At 39.3% G+C, this 20,778-nt stretch overlaps 1 protein-coding gene and 1 pseudogene across 1 annotated transcript; both read right to left on the minus strand.

Annotated features, from left to right (window-relative positions):
* Positions 1–21: 21 nt before the first annotated feature.
* On the minus strand, positions 22–10,503 carry LOC113672568 (CUB domain-containing protein 2). The gene is made up of 7 exons (XM_089192754.1): positions 10,301–10,503; positions 7,964–7,993; positions 7,378–7,764; positions 6,655–7,029; positions 4,652–5,656; positions 1,951–2,052; positions 22–1,454 (listed from the first exon to the last, which is right to left on the minus strand). Exons 1-7 carry the CDS (start codon positions 10,332–10,334, stop codon positions 1,357–1,359), a joined length of 2,031 nt encoding a protein of 676 aa, XP_089048880.1. The 5' UTR covers positions 10,335–10,503; the 3' UTR covers positions 22–1,356.
* A 2,339-nt stretch (positions 10,504–12,842) lies between these two features.
* Positions 12,843–13,854, minus strand: LOC149034888 (uncharacterized; annotated as a pseudogene).
* Positions 13,855–20,778: the final 6,924 nt, after the last annotated feature.

Consider the following 20,778-nt stretch of genomic DNA (forward strand, 5'->3'; position numbering starts at 1 on the left):
TTTCGTCAAAATAACAAAGAGTTTTCGGATTTGGCATCCGATGTGGTTTTCGTTTTTAATGACTTCAACAATTCGTATGAAAAATTTTTACAAGAAATTAATCAGTCTAGCCTGAGAGCACGCCGAATAAATGATATGCTCAAATTAGTTTTTCTAGCATTAAATAATGCTGCACCTAGTTATATTTCTGATCTTTTAACCGAGCGGTAAACCAGCATTAGTTTACGAGGCAAACGCAGTCTAGTTATCCCACGTGTAAATAAAAAAAATTATGGTCTTCATTCATTTCGATATAATGCCAGCAAACCATGGAACTTATTGCCAGATAATGTCCGTGTGTCTACTTATTTTGCTGCATTCAAAATTGCACTAAAAACTGTTCAACTGGATAATGTATGCTGTTCTTTTTGAGACCAATGTTAAATTCTGAAATTAACTGTACATACATGCATATTTTTATCTATATTTACTTTTTGCCTTATTTAATTTTTATGTATTCATCTATTTATTTCACCTTTCTTTGGAGATATCAGCAATTTTGCTATCAACAAATTCGAAGTTTAATAAAGTCTTTGTATTGTCTTCGACACTTTTTTTTACTAAGGAGCGATTCGTGTAGGGAATACTAACAATGATCACCCTCTAATACTTAATTATGCCCTCCACAGACCACAGCTTAGCACACACCGACACAAACTGCCTGTTGCGTCCAAAATTCCTCGAAACGCACAGTCTTTCAAGTACATCACAATAGCTCTGTCTCAGTATGACTTAACAAACATTCGGTCACTAACGACAACAACAAATACTATACTCTTAGATGATTGAGTCCTTACTAAAGGAAAATATCTTTAACAGCCAACAAGAACTCATAGTAACACAGACAAAACTACGGAAAGCGCGGGAAAACGCGGACGACCGAATTGTGATTGGTTTAAGTTTTTCAGCTGATTGGTGGAGAGTGTGGCGCGACTTTTCTGGACTCAGAATCACAGCCCAAAGTGAAGCATAATAGATAAAATCTCAAATTACTTTCGACACTGAATTGAAAATTGCTCTAATTAGTTTTAGTTATACGTGAATAGGGTTTCCTATGTTTCCACACTCTTTGTCAAAGGTCTGGGTAGAGTCTAACTACGGGCAGATAGACACGATCTTCTCTATTCTATTCCTCGGGCCCATTCTCCTAAATCTCTGCAAAACTTGGGCGGTCATTGAGGAAAAAAAATGATTAGACCACTCCCCGAATGAGACTTTTAAGTGCCTTAATACACACAACATAAAACAAAAAATCCAAATAGATATAAACTGGTTTAAGATCCGGACTGGCAGGAAGTAGACAAGTTCAAATCATGCTCAGGCTTCAGGTGCAGATACTTTGTTATTTTCCTTTGTGCATTTTTCCATTTCATTGCCTTCATCACTCGGAGATGTACTTCTCCTGTTCTTTTTAACTGTTGAGAACAAGCAGTATTTCAAATTGAGATGGTATTAAGTGCCGCGGGATGTTGCATTCTTTAATTTATTTTGATTTCGGGAGCAGGTTCCTATTTGTAATGATTGACTCCTGAAACACTCCCATGAGGACCAAAGAAATAGAAATTTTTATTCTAAAATAATTATGGGCACCACACATGGCACCAGGAAAAACACTTCTTAAGATCCGACCAGATTACGACCTCTGAAACTCCCAAGAGTCTCTGAGATCCCCAGAAGAAAGTCTACCAGTCAAATTGAGAATTAGTAGAATCCTTAATGTAGCTCGCTATTTCTCTCCACTAATACTTTTAGCACACTTCAAATATATTCAGGGATCAGACTCGCCATATCGTCTATCCTCATAATAAGAGATCTTAAAGTTATGGTCTCCTACCAAGCACAGGACGAACTGGGAGGTAATTATTGCACCAGACCCACTTTCCCGTAAGGACAGGAAGCGATCGAACTCACCAATGAAAAGATAATATACTGCTATGAAGACGAGTAGAAGAAAGACCACACAACCCAATCCTATTCCTATAGCAGCCGCTGTCGATAAGGATCCCTCTGGCGCTACAATTTAAAATGAAAATTGGAAAGTCTTAAAGAACCGCTTAAATTAGTGATAACATATGATGATCATTGATTGAAAAATATAATAAGGTGGAATAATATCACTCAATAATTTCGTTAATTATGTAATCCGTCAACACTCAGAGACCGAAACTAATTCATTGCTTAATTGAGGGTAAAATTCAACCCCACCCCATGGAGTTCTCGCACCATTAAAAGAAGATCTGATTGTCAGCCTGTGATGGGTTCACAAGATTAAGTGCGTTTTGAGGGTTAAGGCACTTTTGGCGAAAAACAAGGTTTGTTACTACGAAATAACACAGCTCTCAACTTGCTTTGCATATTCATCAATACGATCTCTGCAGATCTAAAGATATCTGGAAACCCGGAAGCGTTTAGGAATTACATCTCATCTGCGAGTAAAGGATAAAAAAGTTAATCCCCTTGAAAGTTAATGATGTTACAATGACGGAAGATTTAGATATTGCCGAAAACATGAATTCTAATTATTCGTCCGTCTTTACATCTGAGGATGATGCAACGTCGTGGATCTCAAACTGTCAACTATCCAATGTAATGTAAACGAAATTAACTACCTTCTTACGAAACTAAACTCGCACAAGTCCCACGGGCCTGATTCTTTCACCGCACGTGCTGAAAGATGCGCCGTCGAGTTAGCGACCTCTCTTCGCTCATCAGCCCCTTCGATACTAGCCAGGTTCCGTTGGCGTGTAAAATAGCCGATATTGTCCCCGTTCACAAGAAGGGTAAAAAAGACTGCAGAGAGCCTCGGAACTTTCGGCAGATCTCGCTTACCTTGATTGTGTGCAATTTGGATTTCTTGAAACGAAGTCCACTTAAACGCAATTACTACCTTGATTTAACGACTGGGCGACATTCAGAAACAGATCGAAACCAACAGATTTTTTTTTTCCAAGCATTCGATTCTCTACACTACGAACGATTACTGCTTAAGCTAAAGTGGTATGAGATTGATGGACCCCATCTGTTTTAGTTCAGAAATTTCGTAACTGGCCGCCTGAAACGCGTCGTGGTGCGTGGCACTTATTCTTCGTGGTTTCTTGTGTAATCTGATGTTGCCTATGGCACAATCCTGGGTCCTTTTCTTTTTTTTAATATATTTTTATAACATAAACTCAAACATCTCGTCCAAGATGAAGTTGCTCGCCAACGACACAAAGATACATCGAGGACTTTCAAACATAAAAAAAGAAACGCAGGAGCTACAGTCCGACACCGACCAGCTAGCAGCATGGACTGAGAAATAAAGTCGGCTCTTCAATCTCGACAAATGCGAGGTAATGCAAATAACGCATGAGGGTTTTCCAATACACCCAAACCGCTACGAATCGTTCTACGGAAGTCGATTCGCGGTTAATCCGTCTTGTTATACCGGAAATCTGATAAACCATCTCTCATTAGATGGAAACGCATACCGGAAGTAAATTCGCAAGTAACTGTCATGGGTTGTTGAAAATGTTGTCGAATCGACTCAATTCGACTCGAATCGAACGACTCGTATACCAGAAGTCGATTGACTCGATCGAACGACTCGTCACAGTTGATGTCAAACCGTCATACCGGAAGTCGATTTGCAAGACACTTAGAAAATATTCCGCAAGAAATTACGAAGGGGGGATGGAGATGTTGTCTAATCGTAGACGAATCGTAGCCGTTTCACGTCTCAAGAACACGGAAGGTTCATGTTGTCATTTTCTTTTTTCTACTCTTCATTATCACACATTGCTCACGCCCCTTTACTTCAGGTATGTTAACGCACAATTCGACTTCCGGTATACCATGATACTTATTTTCACACATTGCTTACCACCCTCCACTTCCGGTATGTTAACACACTATTCGACTTCCGGTATGTTAACACACTATTCGACTTCCGGTGTGAAGATTCGTCAACGACCGTAGACGAATCGTAGCGGTTTGGGTGAAATCGTTACCAACTCGCTGAGTTCAAGTCTTAAAACCGTTAACAGTGCTGAAGACCTAGGCGTTGTGATCACTTCGGACCCAACATAGAGCAAACGCGTTAATGCGATGATCAACAAAGCCGACAAAATATTCGGTTTTCATTCAGTGGACCCATCGGGTCCAGAGGCTTCCCCTACGCTTTACAACCTCTTGTACAAGATGATATACGAAGAGCGCCTGAGGAGGCTGAATGGCTTACACCGGAATCTTGCAGACTTTACCTCTCTCTTCTAGAATGCTACAAGACAGAATTAGCTTAAATAATCCAAAGTATCTCTTAAACCAGGAAAGTGTAACGCTTCCAAATATCCTTTCGCCGTCCGTATGCGGTACAAGAATGGGAACAGTCTACCGCGACCCGTGGTCGAAGCCAGTAATTTTAAAAAACGGACCGGCCTAAGCCTCTTTTGACTTAGTCTCTTGGCTTTTTTGATGAATATTTTACTGTGTATAGACTAAAAGATAAATAGATATTTATCATTTTCTTTTAAGATCAAACGTCATAGGGCAAACCTCTGTTTCATCCTTTGCAAGATGTATTTTATTTTGATTTTGTTTTTGTATCCTAAATAAAACATGTTGGGGTACCTACCACTGGTAGCCGCAGATTCACTCGTCGCTTTTATTTCTGTAAAAGATGGTGGTGACGTTGTTGTTGAAGGTGACGTTGTTGTTGAAGGTGACGTTGTTGTTGAAGGTGATATTGTTGTTGAAGGTGATATTGTTGTTGAAGGTGATGTTGTTGAAGGTGACGTTGTTGTTGAAGGTGATATTGTTGTTGAAGGTGACGTTGTTGTTGAAGGTGACGTTGTTGTTGAAGGTGATATTGTTGTTGAAGGTGATATTGTTGTTGAAGGTGATGTTGTTGAAGGTGACGTTGTTGTTGAAGGTGATATTGTTGTTGAAGGTGACGTTGTTGTTGAAGGTGACGTTGTTGTTGAAGGTGATATTATTGTTGAAGGTGATATTGTTGTTGAAGGTGATGTTGTTGTTGAAGGTGACGTTGTTGTTGAAGGTGATATTGTTGTTGAAGGTGACGTGGTTGTTGAAGGTGACGTTGTTGTTGAAGGTGATATTGTTGTTGAAGGTGATATTGTTGTTGAAGGTGATGCTGTTGTTGAAGGTGACGTTGTTGTTGAAGGTGATATTGTTGTTGAAGGTGACGTTGTTGTTGAAGGTGATATTGTTGTTGAAGGTGATATTGTTGTTGAAGGTGATGTTGTTGTTGTGAGAGACAGCACTGAATATTCTGCTTCAAAACCACGAGCAACTGTTTGTCCGGGATGGAACATCACAAACATTTGGCTTCCATTCGAGAAATGAGACTTATTCCAAGACGACCCCTGACAAAATCGCCCCAGCAAACGAGAACTTGTTGAACCACCATCATAAAGCTCCACATAAGAACAAGAGTCCGAACAAGGATTGGCTGAACACTCACTTAAGACAAAGTCAGTAAACGTAAACTTTACAATTTTGTCAGCTGGCGCGGTAATGTTCCAGGTACAATTTCTGGACGCAGTGTAGTTACTCTTTGGGTAGTTTGTGCTGCTTATTTTTCCGCTGCCTGAGAGAGGAATTGCTTCCTTGGGACAAACTGTGTACAATAAAAAAAAGCATGTGAGTGTGGGAGAAGAAGCATAGGCTGTTTCAGGCGTTCAGTTGGTAAAACGCAATGCCATATTGAACTGCGTGAGAGTAACAGAGGAGTGAAAAAACGAAGGAGAGGTGGGTCATGTTGTGTAATTAACTTCTTCTTTTCCCGACTAGACCCAAACCTCACTCTCTTTTTTACTACGCCACTACTATTTTGCCTCTGTCTGTTTCGCTCTGTTTAACTAACTAGAACTCTGGGAATAGGCCAGAATGAACATGGATTGGTGATAGATATATAGTTTCCTTCACAGATTCCGTCAAAATCCGCATGGTAAGAACAAAAAAGTGGCACACGAGGTGCAGCCAAGTGTCACTGATGACCAGAGTTTGACATCATCTGGCATCTCTTTCTCAACAGACACACGGCAATGTGGAATCTAATTGTTTCATATACGGTGAAGAAGCAAACTGTCGTAAATGGTGATGTCATTTATGCCTCTGTTCTCCAATAGCTGATAAATAACAACCAATCGAAATGCTTACCATACAACTGTTGACTCGACTAATGGTCAAAGTCTATACAAACCAAAGCGGCTCAAAACCATACCCTTTACGGTGATATATTCCAGTATGGCTTTTACAAGGGAGTAGCCCCAAGGCAATAATATGAATATTTGAAACTCGTTACGGTGACCAATTTACATTGTCAACACAGTTAATGAAACCAAATTATCTTCTTATACTCCGCGACCGACGCAGCACCACAGTTTCTTTGGAAACCTACTACCTTTATTCAATTAAGGTTGGCATGGCTTCTCAGTACATCACCGCTTACACTATACATCAGAGATGTTCGCATTCATCCTGAGTTGATAACAGAGAGAACCTCCACTCTTATTGACTAAGCTCCTTATTATTACTTGCGTGGGTGAGTTTATTGCATGTAACACATTCTCTCAGAGAACTCTTAGATCTTAGGAAGTTGTTTTCTCTACTTACTTGGAGGACTGTAGTTCAACAGCTTGTAAGTTGCCCCAAATCCGTCATAATCCATGTTTGTATCATCGGACACAAACACCACCCTCAAGCTTTCGTGCAGTGAAAAAAACTTTACAGGAATAAACCTTGGTGTACCACATAGTTTTGCAGGCAGCGCTTTATCACTGAAGCTATCCTGAACTTCCATATAATCACACGAGCAGGCAGCGCCATCACAACGTTCAAGATTATAGTCTGGTATTGTGAGCTCAACACGGTATCCTTGTTTCCCTGTAATATTCCAGCTACATGTCTGGTTGAATGGATAGTTTCTTGGATTAAAGGGAGAGGAGAAAGAACCTGAAGTTTCATCGAGGATCATATCTGCTGGGCACGCTGAAAAAAGGAACAAAGACTGTGTCAAGCTTCAAAACGTGTTTTAGTTTTAATTTTACACTCCACTGTGGTTAACTGGTTGATTTTTAATACCTATAGCTCCTTTTTCGTATGTTGACGGGTTTAAAATAAATCAATGTAGCGGACATGAAATATAAATAGCTTGCATCCGAGTGAAAGGCTTGAATACATTCAATTTTCTTTCTACAGACTATAGCTGTTCAAAGATTGTCTACCTCATTATTTTCAGGCTATACTCAACAACATTGTCGCTTAGCTCAATAGTGTATATGCTCGGTACACTTCTATACTTCCTTAATAAAGTACCCCTGAAGAAAAAGCTCTTACGTGAATCTCCATCTATTGCCTCAAAGGTTGCATTGAACCCTTTGTTTACAAGGCCGGCACGACATTCAAATCTCACTTGAATGACATTTCCCTCGGAGTACACAGGAGGGGGAAGCTTTTGACCACAGATCTTAAAGTCATCAGGTTTTCCTCCATGAGAAGCAACGTCTGTGATAAAGACTCGGGCACTATCTGCTGCCGCTCCAGCACAGTCATCGTTTTCACCTGCTACCAGGGTAAAGTTCAAGAAGGTCAGTTTGATGATTTTCCCACTGGGTACTATGATATTCCAGGTACAAATCATGTTTTGATCATAGTTGTTGGGAAAGTTGGGGCTGGAAATGTGACCACTACTAGCATTAATGGATTCTCCAAGAAGGGTGCAGGCTGAAAAAGAAACACATCTTTCAGTTACTCTGTTGGTTTCTTACTGCAAACAAAAGAATTTAAGGAAATAGAAATTGAAAATTTATTGCAAATTAGCACCTTCGATACCATATCTTTACTAAGAATGAGAATTCTAGTTGACTTAAGACGAAAACTGTCGATTAAAATGTAGACATGTAAGACGAACATTTATACTTACGATCACTTGTCACCAGAGTCAGGGAGGCAACTGCAACAAATACAAAGAACGAACATGTGAACACGTGTCTCAACGTAAGTAGTAGAAACAGTTCATCCCAGATGCTAAAAAGTTTGAGGTCATCTGAGCAAAAGGGGACAGCATATAAAACTCCCTAAGCTGCGATAGCTCTATTTATACCACCAAGAATTCTGAGCTGATTTTTAACTTGTTAATATCTCATATTTTCTGAGCCTCTTTAACACCCGCTTAAACTGATCTGAGGCAAACTGATTAAATTTTTATGTGTGCGTGTCAGACATCAAAAAATACGTATGTGACGCATGAATTTAACGGAAAGAAGAGTGAGATTCGTGAATTTATGAACAAGCGTGAGGCGTGATTTGTCTCCTGAAACTTACTAGAAAAGTAAGTAGTTGACTTAGGGATAACATTGATATAGATAAGAAATAGTAGAGCTCCTAATATGGATCCTTAAAGTACGCCGGAGAAGACAGGATGGAAATCAGACTTAACGCCATTAACTTATAGAATTATTGTTACCTACTGCATACGTAAGATCTGAAAGAAGTGTTGGATCTGATGGTCAATTTTTTGATATTGAAGTCTCGAAACTCAGAGTTATCAATGCGAGCGGAAAAAGTATTTGTACAACCGTTTGAAAACATCTTGGTATAATCGTTGATATCTTAATTGTAAAACAAAATTCCAGTGTCGTAAATAACACCTTGTAAGAATGCAAGTACAGCGACCGAAATCATATGGTGTAACGTGGATGAAATTGCGTCGGTTTCGGATTTTACTGAATCTAGTATTATCAGGAATTTTTCGTATTCATGGTTCCTGGTGTAAAATAAAAAACTAGGACATAAAAGTCACCTTTTGGCAAAACTTCATACGTGAATCGCTATTTTTAATGAATGTGCAGTCAGGTGAACATTACAGAATCGCGCCCATTGAAAAACGTCGCACGGGAAAATGCAAATAAGCTAGAAAAGAGAAAGAGAGCATGCGTAACTTCACGCAGGCCTGTCAATCCGACTGTCAATCATGTAATCCCCCGTGTACGCAGTGTTCGAAAGTATTGTTTCTTGTGCAGACAACCGAAACGTAGCGCTTTTCATCGAAGAAGAATAGACGTAATTAGTGGCGTTATCTTGATTAGGTTATATTGTTTAAAAATCGGTCAGATGTAAAATTAAATTACCTTTGAAATGCTGGGTTTTCAATTTGTGTTAAGACTCAATTGCGGCAGATTTGCGAGGTTCGACCATCAACTTCGCCAAGAAAGCAAAACATCACAGAAATATTCCTTTTAGTAAAATTTCCGTACTGCCCCATACTATCGTAAAACAAATCTGTTTTCCCAATGGTAAAGTATTGTTTTTGTCACTCTATCCAAGAACTGAACGTATAATGTAGTGTGGGGCTGTGCGGAATTTTACCTTCCTTTTTGGCCCGTTATTGCCGTCAGTTTCAGATAACACGTCGGTAGTCTAATTACTTTTCGAAAAGCTTAAGTATACGTTGTAGATTCCCGCTCCACGTAGGTGCACGCTCACGCTCATAAGCTTACGGATGAACACTTCACGCTCTTTTGATATGCAAACGCGGCCCTCGCTCTTTACCGACGAAAAGAGCATTTCGTCACTTTGAAACAATGCTAATTGCTCCAATTGTATCTCCATTGTCTCTAAACGGACGCAAAGCGAAATTTTACAACTCCCGTTTGGGAATTTGTCAATTCAGATCTAAAGCGACCGAAGTTGGCGGTGAGCGTTTGCAACCTCATTCCTAGGTCATTGCGCCCGCAAAGCATCATGGGTACCCCACTTTTCTCGGGCGACGCTTTTCAATGGGCGCGATTCCGTAATGAAATGTTGAAATATACTTGCTGGCGTTGTCGTCATATTTTATCATCAATTGTTGATGTTAACTTCCTCTCGTGTCAGAAAGAACTTATTCATCGATTTATCGTTTTCTGTCTATTTGAGTGTTAGAATCAAATCTCCATTTGCGAGTGACGATATAAAACGATTTGATATACCTTGAAATAAAGTAGCCTAGGAATGTAAAGTACCTTTATTCATGTCTAAACCTATTCTGCGAACGATCTACTCTCAGTTTGGGCATGAATTGACCTTTAATTTGACTCGCACGGTTTGATTATTAGCGATTAGAAGTCGGCAGACAGAGCAAAATCAATTTCAGAATAATAGTTCAAACCTCTGGCCTGTAAAAGCAAACAGAAGTGACTTCTAGATGCTTTTGTTGTACGTATGATCAGTGAAGTGAAATTTGCGTATCAATTATTCGCATGAAAGAACTCTCACTCACCGAAAAATGTAGTCAAGATCCAGGTTGAAATCATGATGGTATTCAAACTTCTTGTTCTATTTTAACGAAGCTTGATCTTCTTCACGCGGAAGAATCGACGAGGTCGAAATCAACAAAGCGACATAAGTCAGTTGTGTTTCGTATTTAACCGCGGAAATATGGAAGCAAGCAGAAAGACAACAGACCGAATAAAGGGTTGTGTCCTCGTGTACCGGTACACAAAGGAACCAAACATTAACGAACTGCGTCACAACTCCATGTATGGATGTGAAAACAATAGGAATTCCCCCGTGTACCGGTACACCAGGACAGCCCCGAATAATGGCTAGTGTGACGTTGACGTCATTGATGAGTCTGCATTAAAAAAGTTTAAATAAAAGAAATGAAAGAGCATAGAAATTCTCTAAATGCTGTACAAGCTCTGAAAACCCCACTGCCACTTCACAGAATTGTCATTGAAATTTATGAAAAAAGCTTCTGTTCAACAATTACCAACCAAAAAGAGACTTTACGCAATATTAATCAAAGCGAGAAGAAATGATATGACTTCCTGTTGGCTCCCGACAGTGCGTTTTTTAAACACCCTCCCCTCCCACTTTTCCCGTCCCAAAAATTGCGACACCAGGTTTCATAAAGTGTTCATCCGATCTCGAAATCTCGTCAGCTTTTGCCTCAATGACTTTCTTTCAGTGCTTTTCGTTTCAGCCTCAAAGTCTCTCATTTCTTCAAAGTTTTGGGTTTGTTCTTATAGACGAGGGTCTCCTTCAAAAGGCAGCGAGAGTAATGTGTCGATCAAGTGGAAGTTTCAACATCTTCCCGGGTATACCCCAGGGCATTTGAACTTTTGAAAATTGATTTATTCAAATCCTCCTCCCCTGCCGAGCCAAGATGGTGTTCAAATGTCTTACTCAAGTGCTGGATTTAATAGTAAATTTTTTAACACGAGGCAAAATCGGCGACCGTAACTTTCTTCTCATTGACCAAGCTTTAAAATTTGTCAGTAACTTGTAGACCTCTTCTTCTGAGCCATCCGCCGGTTCAAATTCTCCCGCGGGGACGGACGACAGTCAAATATTCTCGGGTTACCCAGTGGGGATATTGAAGTTTCAAAACTCAGAGTTATCAATGTGAGCGGAAAAAGTATTTTTACAACCGTTTGAAAATATCTCGGTATAATTGTTGATATCATACAAGAAACAAATGTAAAAGAGCGAATCTTAACTGTAAAACAAAATTCCAATGTCGTAAATAACACCTTGTAAGAATCCGAGTACAGCGACTGAAATCATATGGTGGACTATAGGTGGAACTGTGTCGGTTTCGGAATTTACTGTCTTATCAGGAATTTTTCATATTCATGGCTCCTGGTGTAAAAATAAACAGTCACCTGTTGGCAAAACTTCATACGTGAATCGCTATTTTCAATGAATGTGCAGTCAGGTTAAAATTTTCAGTGATATATACTTGCCGGCGTTGTTGTTATATTTTATCATCAATTGTTGATGTTAACTTCCTCTCGTGTCAGAAATAACTTATTCATCGATTTAACGTTTTCTGTCTATTTGAGTGACAGAAACAAATCTCCACTTAACTTACATATAGAGAGAGGTGGTTTAAATGAGTCACTGCAATACGGATGAGTTTAATTATTTTTGAATTTGCGAATCTTTGGCTCGATGCGTTAGACGAGGGTCAAGTCTACCCTTGGGTACACCGATGGAGATTGATTTTACTAGTGCATATTTTCACAACCCACTCCCCCTGTGCAGCAAAATTGTCACTCCGATAATTTTACGATCAGTTACAAGCTTTTCCGCCCCTCAGGACTACCAATTACTCAGGACTTTTATTTGATGCTTAATGGAAAAGTTGACCCGAAACAATGGACCATTTCTTGGTACGAAACGATTCAATATTCCTTGAAATAAAGTAGCCTAAGAATGCAAAGTACCTTTGTTCATGTCTACACCTGTTCAGCGAGCGATCAAGTGTTTTGAATTCCTCAATGAGCATGACTTGGCATTTAATTTGTCTCATACGATTGGACAAGAATTACCTCTCTTTGTTGCACGTATGATCAGTGAAGTGAAATTTGCGCATTAATCATTCGCATGAAAGAACTCTCACTTACCACAAAATGTAATCAAGATCCAGGCTGAAATCATGATGGTATTCAAACTTCTTGTTCTATTTTAACGGAGCTCGATCTTCTTCACGCTGAAGAATCGATGAGGTCGAATCAACAGAGCGACATAAGTCAGTTGTGTTTCGTATTTAACTGCGGAAATATGGAAGCAAGCAGAAAGACAACAGACCGAATAAAGGCTAGCGAGTCCTTGACGTCATTAACGAGTCTGACAATTTCAGTTCTTGAGTCATAAGATAATGGTATGTACGAAGAGGTCGACACAAAGTGCTGTATGCTTTCGACATAAAGAGTTTCATTTGGATAATTCTTCTGCGAGAGTTTAAATGAAAGAAAAAAGATGCGAGATATTAGAGGGGAAGAGAGGAATCCCACTTGGCTCCTCGTCCTCGAGATATGGTCGTAAGCGCATTGTATTTCTATTAAAAAAAAAAAAAGCGAATTCCAAACCTTATATACTGTTGTAAATTTTGAATTTGTTTTCCTCCCTGATTATTATTGAAAAACTGGAATCTTTCTAATCAATACTTTGTCGATTGGCTTCGCTGCCACTCTTTGGTTGCGGGGTATCACTCACACTGAGAGCAGCGAAGTGCTGGTTAATGGCTTTGGGTTATTTTGGACCCTTCTTATAAAATCCTCAATAGCAAACAGCACTCCTCCGATGTGGTTGCATTTTCCTTTTACTCGGAGACCGAGAACAGCAGAGTACGTACACTCTGCGCGTAACACATCACACATAGATGAGAACTCCAGAACAGCTCTGTTAGGTGTTTTCTTCATCGAGTGAAGAACATTTTCCATTACATAAGTTTTGTTTTCAAAAATTTTGCCCTCCAGTTTTTTCACGTTTTCTTCGAAGAAGAACTTACAGGATTTCAGCTTATCGTAATGCGTTCCTCTCAACATGTTGTGGCGGTATTTTTGTGTGGAAACAACGGGGTAATCGTAAAGCTGAATGAAATTTATCGCAGGTAAATTACGGAGATCGCCCGACCATTCAAGGGCTGAATCCTTACCATAGTTGCGTCGTATTTGAAGTCGTTCTGGTTTTGTTATAGGTCCTGGATACCTGTAAGAAGTTCTCGGTTTTCTCCACTTTTCGATGGGAGGACGTGTCACATCAGCAAAGTATAAACATTCGACACACTTTCGTCGGCTCTAATTCCACCCACCGATTCTGAATTAGACTTTAAAGTCTCCCTGAGATCTAATGCTTTGAGTTTCTGGATGTCATCTAGTGACGGAAGTTTCATATCGTTGTATTAAAACCATTTTGAAGGGAGAAATCGCATTGAAAAGTGCATTAGAACGTGAAATGTCAGTAGATCAGCTGTTTGAAAGAACCGCCGGGTCAACCGCAGTCTCGTTATCGTGTGTGCGCGGTTACTAATCCAATATGTCGCCGGGAACTGTAAAAAGGGCTATACAAATGCTGCGAAGCAGTTTCTTTGTAGATCGATTATGATCGAGTAATAGTAAAAGAAATTTGGAGAAATTAATTTTGAAGGATGTTGTTTCTTGAATTAACTGACGCATTTCAAAAACAGCTTAAAACGTCAAAAGAACGTCAGAAAAAAAAGGTAAAAGCCGAAAAAAAAAAGACACAGGTGTTAAAAATAGGAGGAGATCAAAGCTGACTGTTATCGAAGATAAACTTAACAAACACTAAATTCATTAAATTAAAATTGATATCAATTAGTACGAACGTGAAAATTACAAAGCTGTAAGTCTCCTCCTTTATTGAGTTCCCGTGATTTCGTGATTGTTATATTTCCATTTTCATTTTAAGAGTTCATAATTCGGCTGATAAGAAACACGTGACCCTGCCCGTTTATCCGGCTTACCCATTTTGAACTAGCAAAGAGTATCCTCAACACGTCTGGTTATAAATCAAAACAGCTGTAAGCGAGTTGCTGAATTCCCCAATCTGGTGCTTACAAACGCACGTTGAGGAGGTTCATCAGTAGAATCCTCATCGGATACCTCTTCATTTTCGACGTGTTCGTCGTCAGAGGCAATGTCACCTTTCAACAGTCGTCCAATTCTATCCACTTCCTCCTGAGGGAACTTGTGAGATCTCAAACCGGAAGCATCAGTAATGATCTCGTCAATATGCACGCGGTCTATAATGGTGTACAGTGAGTTCCTATCTGCTCGTGATTGTTACATTACTTCGAATTGCGTGACTTAGCCCATTAAACCTGACAAGATGGGCATCATATTTTTTGGTCGTCTTTTGACAGATTTTGCAATCTACGTGCTCACAGGTTTGAGTTCGACCTCAAGTTTGCAAAAGCAGCCACTGACATTGCATTTGGAGCTACATAGTTCCATCAAGAACATCAGAGAGAGAAAATTTATTTGATATCTTGTAATGAACAGTTTTCCTTTAAGTTTAATAATAATAATAATAATAATAATAATAAAATCTTTATTACCGTGTCAATGTATTTAGCTCATAGAGCTAATTGGGGGCACCTACTATTACAAAATTAAAAAAAAAACTATGTACAGTATCATAATAAGAAACAATATAGCCGATAAACTATGCATTAAAATTTAAAAATATTTAGAAATATTAACAATGTTCAGATAACATAAAAATACTTGTACAATGTAGATAATTAAAAAAATCACGTGCTGCAAAGATTGCAGCAGTTGCCACTGTCCTCCACTAGGCTGACCAGGTCAACTCTACGGATTTTAGTTTTAAAGATGCTAAGGCTTGGTAGTTCACGCATACCATTTTCTAATTTGGACCAGATATATGGTCCTTGATACCTAAGTGTGTATTTACCATAGCGTATAGTGTTAAATCGTGGTATTTCAAAGTCACTATTCCTAAGGTTATAACGAGTACCCTTTCGAGTAAATATCTCAAATATGTAGCTAGGTACTAGATCGTTCTTTACTTTATACATTAGTATTGCTATGTCCTGTAAGCATCTATTATGAAGCGTAGGTAACTATACCATAACAGTGCTTGTTGACCCTGAGTCACTAGAGTAGATTCAACTTCTTCATAGGTTTTTCCTGTCACATATAATTGGTGGTCATCAGCATAGAGCGTAAGGTTTGAGTCAGGGATATGAAATGCCATATCATTTTGGAACATGTTCCAGAGGAGAGTGCCGAATGACGATCCCTGAGGACAACCACGTTCCATAATTCTCCATTCACTCGTGTGGCCATTTATTTTTACTCTGTTTAGCCTGCTATCAAAAAATGATCTAATCAGTTCAAGTGAACTGCTATTAAAATCGTAGGCATCCAGCTTTTTTAGAGTGAGTGAATAGCTTAACGAGTCAAATACTTTACTCATGTCAGCAGTTAATATTGTTACCAGCTCTTTTCTGCCCACTGCAGACCTCCAGTCTTCTATCAACATCAGCAGGGTTGTCTCACAGCTGTGTTGTTTTCTATAAGCTGTCATCCTGTGGGTCATAATGTCTGGTCACTTGTTTGCTGAGTAAGTGTTCAAAAATCTTGTTCACACATATAAGTGAAGTGATTGGACGATAGTTCAATTTGTCTTGTCTGTCTCTCTTTTTAAATACAGGGGTCCATTCGCCTTTCTTCCATTCAGATGGCCACTCGCCTAAGTCAATACAGTTATTGTAAAGTCTAGTCAGGGATGGTGCAATTCCTTCAGCCACTCCCTTAAAGAGTTTGGGTGGTGCTGTCACATCCCACCCATACGACTTTCTTACATTGAGATTTTTAAGAGCACACTGCACTTCCTCTTTGTTAAATTATTTGAAATCAAATTTATTCCCCTTGTAACCGCTTTCAATAGCCTTGACACTACTGTGGTTCCTATGATCATTCTCGGTTAGGCTGGTGATATGGTTGCCTCCTATATTCGCTGCCACCGTATTAAAATGGCCTGCTAGGAGTTCAGCCACCACAGTTTGGTCTTTCTCGACCTCGCCATCATCAGATTTCAAACATATAGCATTGGTGTCTTTTGTCTTTTTACTGATGAATGGCCTGAATGTGTTAAAAAACTCGCTGGGCTTAGATTTCAGCTCTTCCGATTTTCTATACCAGTAGGCCTTTATTGCCTTTCTACGTTCCCGTGTTGCAATGTTCCTGTATTTTCGTTTGAGCTCGAAGTTTTCAAGAGAGCGATCCTTTGCAAATTGAACTGCAAATTTTCTCTTATCTCTGATGGCTTGCTTCCATTCTGGAGTCATATAGGGTATATCTTTCTCCCTGACTCGTTTCTTTTTAGTGGGTGCGTGTTGATCCACAGCGCTCTCAAACAGCATCAGCTTAGCATCAGCTTGAGGCAGTCGGAAAAGCTATAAACGAGTGAACACAAACACAAGCATTAGGCTTGCTGATAGAGACAAGTCTTTTATTTTTTACCTCAGAGAAAACGAACTTGTCGCCAGTGTCGTTGTTGTCGAGCCATAAAATGTACTCTGACGTTACTGACGTTGTCAGTAAAAACTAGTTCATTTCTCCTTCTCTCCTTGACGAGGGGATCCTTCAAAAGCAGGGCAAGGAAAAACCCCCACTGTCCTCTTCTACGCTTCCACTCCCGATTCTTTCATAGCACTTTCAGTCTCGGGGTTGATCTCCTCTGAAGGTAGCGGTCGCATATATAAAGTTGACACTTGCAAACTCTGTGGTGCTGTGGGGAACACGATAGTAGGATTTTTCATGAGTAAAATAGTTGGTTGGTAATTATTCCAAAGTCTTGGGAATACGGCAATGCGGTGAAGGTTTCATCCTTAAAATGGGAGACTACGTGTAGATTCTCCACAACAATTGTGAGTAACGTGCACAATTCAATGTCTTCAAGATAATCGTTGTTAATTGAAGCTATGCTGTTGTGCAGGCAGCGCATTCCTCCTTCGAGAAGTTTAAGTGAGACTTGAATTTTATGAGACACAGTTCCTTCAGGGCCGTTTGTTGCTGTGGTTTCCTTTATACTGTGCCGTTGTTTCACCTCAGAAACGGTGTTTGTGATGTTGTCATGTACATACGATTCTTTGTTTACGGCATATGCTTTAATGCTTATAAATCGGTATCTATAGGTGTTCTATACTACAGAGCAGGCTTTTAACTGATACATTTATATCAATACCAAATACCCAACCATTCCAATACATACTGTTTAATTCGCTTCCTGTTCCAGCCAGTATGGTAGGAAGCTCCAGATTCCATTGCTCGTTCGTAGTTAAGGCAAAATTGTTGCTCGTCCCCCCTGATTTCGGAGCCATGGGATAAAGTTTCACATCAAAATCTCCGAGGCCATATTAACTGAACAACTCCATAAGCCAAGGAATGAAATAAGGTGCTTTTTCAGCGTCCATACGGTGTGTACATTTAGTAGGAATACGGCTTACGTAACGCTCAAATACTGTTTCCGAATCAATTCTATAAAAGCTTACAACAACTTTTAAAATACCAGCATTGACGGCCATGGCGTAATCTGACGATCGAGTTGGGTATCAAAGACAATACTACCGATATGTGACATATGACCTTGATGTGGATGGTCCATACGGTAATTATTAACAAAATATGACACTCTCGCGTACTCGTACTGATGCGTATTAAAAAGCGTACTTTTATTGAACAAAATAAATCAACTTTCCTGATTTTACGTCCAGTTTTTAGGATATTTCGGGCGATCCGGTCTTTTGCCAACTGTCAGTAAAAGCCCACCACAAATGTAAGTTGTCAGTTAGATTTCCAGCGATTTGCCAGTTGCCAGTTAAAATTTTTGCCATTTGTCACTTATCAGTTAACCCCATACAGGCCTTCAAATTAGCTTGTATGGGTGAATTTATGGCAGTCAAGTCAAAACGTGCAGAAATATACAAATTTAATCCTTGAAAGGTCTACAGAATGCTCAGTAATAGATATGCTTTGACAAGTTTAGGAAAGACTGCTCTGCTTGTTGGAAACATCCTCACGAATATCATATGCATCCCTTACGAATATCGACACGTTATAGCACAAACAAGGACATCAGCGCACGATGCTCGAGCAAATGTTAACCAATTCATGGCGCCATTTTTCATGGTTTCATGGTTTCAGCTATATCTGTCCATTCCCATGTCATATCTGATGATCATAAAGCATCCTTGGGAAACAAAAATTGCCTAAATAATAGTAAATGCCGCCGACTAACAGTACTTACCATCAGATGAGTTCACCAGTCGGAGAAGTGAGATAACTGTACGTAGGAATTGGAAAACATGTTAATTTTTACATGTTAAATTTGGAGTTAGCCCTGAACCCGGTCCTGATTTCAACACAAGGAGGTGATTAGGTTAAAACAGTACTGGAAATACAAAGATTGAAAAAAAAAAATTTGTTCAAAATTCCGCGAAGCAGTACCGAGACGGCATGCATGTCAAACTTTATTTTTGAAATGGACATCATTTTGATAAGAAGAACCGCTGAAACAACTTTGAAGTCTTTCGTGTTCAGAGGGGAAGACTGTTAATCAAGTAGCCCTTTGCCAAAAGTATTGAACGATAACAGAACAATATTGAACGATAAAAGAACAATATTGAACGATAACAGAACAATATTGAACGATAACAGAACAATATTAAACGATATCACAACAATATGCGGTAACCATATTTCTCCTCTGTTATTGTCCATCGGAATATCACACATTTGAAATCAGAGCCATTGATGTTCACATCTTCGGTCACGTTTCTCAAAGACTATTGTATCTTTTGGTCACTAAAATTCACTTACATATTCTCACAAAAAAATTGCAATGCCCATATAGAATTCATATTGCTTTGCTGCGTGCTTTAAAACCCCGAGAATCTTGGAATTGTCAACCACTGAGATGCCAGCGTATTCCACTCGACGAAACTCCACACCTCGAAAAAAAACAAACGCGTTCCCGTCGACGAAAATAGAAATGATGTAACCTTTCGACCTCAGTCTACTTCACATGCACATAGCACACGGTTTCTTCATAAACTTGAATTCTATTACCCCTTTCTTGTGCCACCTGCAGTCTAAAACTTTTTTCTTTGTCAACCGACAGTACTCATGACCCAACAAACCTTGTTCTTGAACTGATCTAATTGCGAATCCTGTAATAATTTTTTCGATTACGTTCAAATTTCCGCCATTTTCACAATATGCTGGACTTTGCTGGTGCAAGTTCTCGTATGGATGCAATCGTGCATAGCAGTCATGAGAGTAATATACAGCAAGCAAGGGCAAATATATTGAACGTCCGATTTATTTGAATTTACATATTTAGAATACTTACTCAACATATGGAGTCCTGAAACTCTTAAAAATATCGTATATCGCAAACCATATTTACAATAAATTCGTCAGACGGAAGTTTTTCCGGATCACAGGTTTCAATCCATTCAGGAGAAGGCTTGTAAGCAAAACATGTGCTGAAAACAATAACCCTTGCTATGTACTGTTGGTTGCCGGGTAACATAAATTACAGAAAGAGAGAGAAATGCTCAGACAATCATGTTATAGAAGCATGATCTATTTATTAAAACAAACCGGTTCCAGTGGGTATGTTTACGTCAATCGATACTAAATAATTAAAGATACGATCAAATTCCTTTGAAAAAAATAACAAAAAGATAGTAAATCTCATGACTTGTTACACTGAATACAGGTTATATCTATTTAACAAATAGATTCCATGTTACGTTAGCCCGGAGAGCAGGCGTAATTCTGGCGGGCGAGTGCTCAGTATTTTTAAGGCCGCCATCTTTGTTTTTAACGGCAGCGGAACGGTGGGGAGAAAAATAAATTTGTACCAAGGAGGCGGTCGACGATCAACGGTCAAAAATAAGGAAGGGGGTAGGGGAGGTAGGGGAGTGAAAATCACCTTTCTCACCCTTCCCCTTCCCCTTACCCCCACTGGCCACTCTAACTCCAAATCAAACATGGCCGGTCGGATAAACCATTCAAAACGATCGCAAGCTTAAAACGTTCAAACGCTCGCACCACCGAAATATTTGGAAGAACTGATTGTCAGCCTGCCGGATGAACTTATCGACATGGAGTTTGTTTAATGGGTTAAGGCACGTTTGGCGAAAGATCAGCTATTCCATTCAAATAATTTATATTTGCTTTTTAAACTTGAAAAAGCTAACTACTTTTTATCCTCTTATCAATTGTTTTTTAAGTTCAGTAGTATTAATACCACACAAGTGAAAAGTGTTTTTCGCGCCCTAATTGGCTGGTTTGGTTTTGAATAGCAAGTAACATTCACCTCCTAACCGGTTACCTAAATCGCGCGCCAAATAATTAATTTCCGACCATTTTTCGGTATATTGTAAGGAGTAAACGTATTTTTTGCTATCTG

The sequence above is a fragment of the Pocillopora damicornis genome, chromosome 13 (genome assembly GCF_964200805.1).
Source record: "Pocillopora damicornis chromosome 13, jaPocDami1.2, whole genome shotgun sequence".
Taxonomy (NCBI): Eukaryota; Metazoa; Cnidaria; class Anthozoa; order Scleractinia; family Pocilloporidae; genus Pocillopora; species Pocillopora damicornis.

Coding starts and splice junctions, on each gene's coding strand:
- LOC113672568 (XM_089192754.1), bottom strand. CDS start 10,334: ATGATTTCAACCTGGATCTTGACTACATTTTTCG. Junction 7,994..10,300: donor GATCTTGACTACATTTTTCG/GTGAGTGAGAGT, acceptor TATTTGTTGCAG/TTGCCTCCCTGACTCTGGTG. Junction 7,030..7,377: donor GGCAATAGATGGAGATTCAC/GTAAGAGCTTTT, acceptor TCCTTTTTTCAG/CGTGCCCAGCAGATATGATC.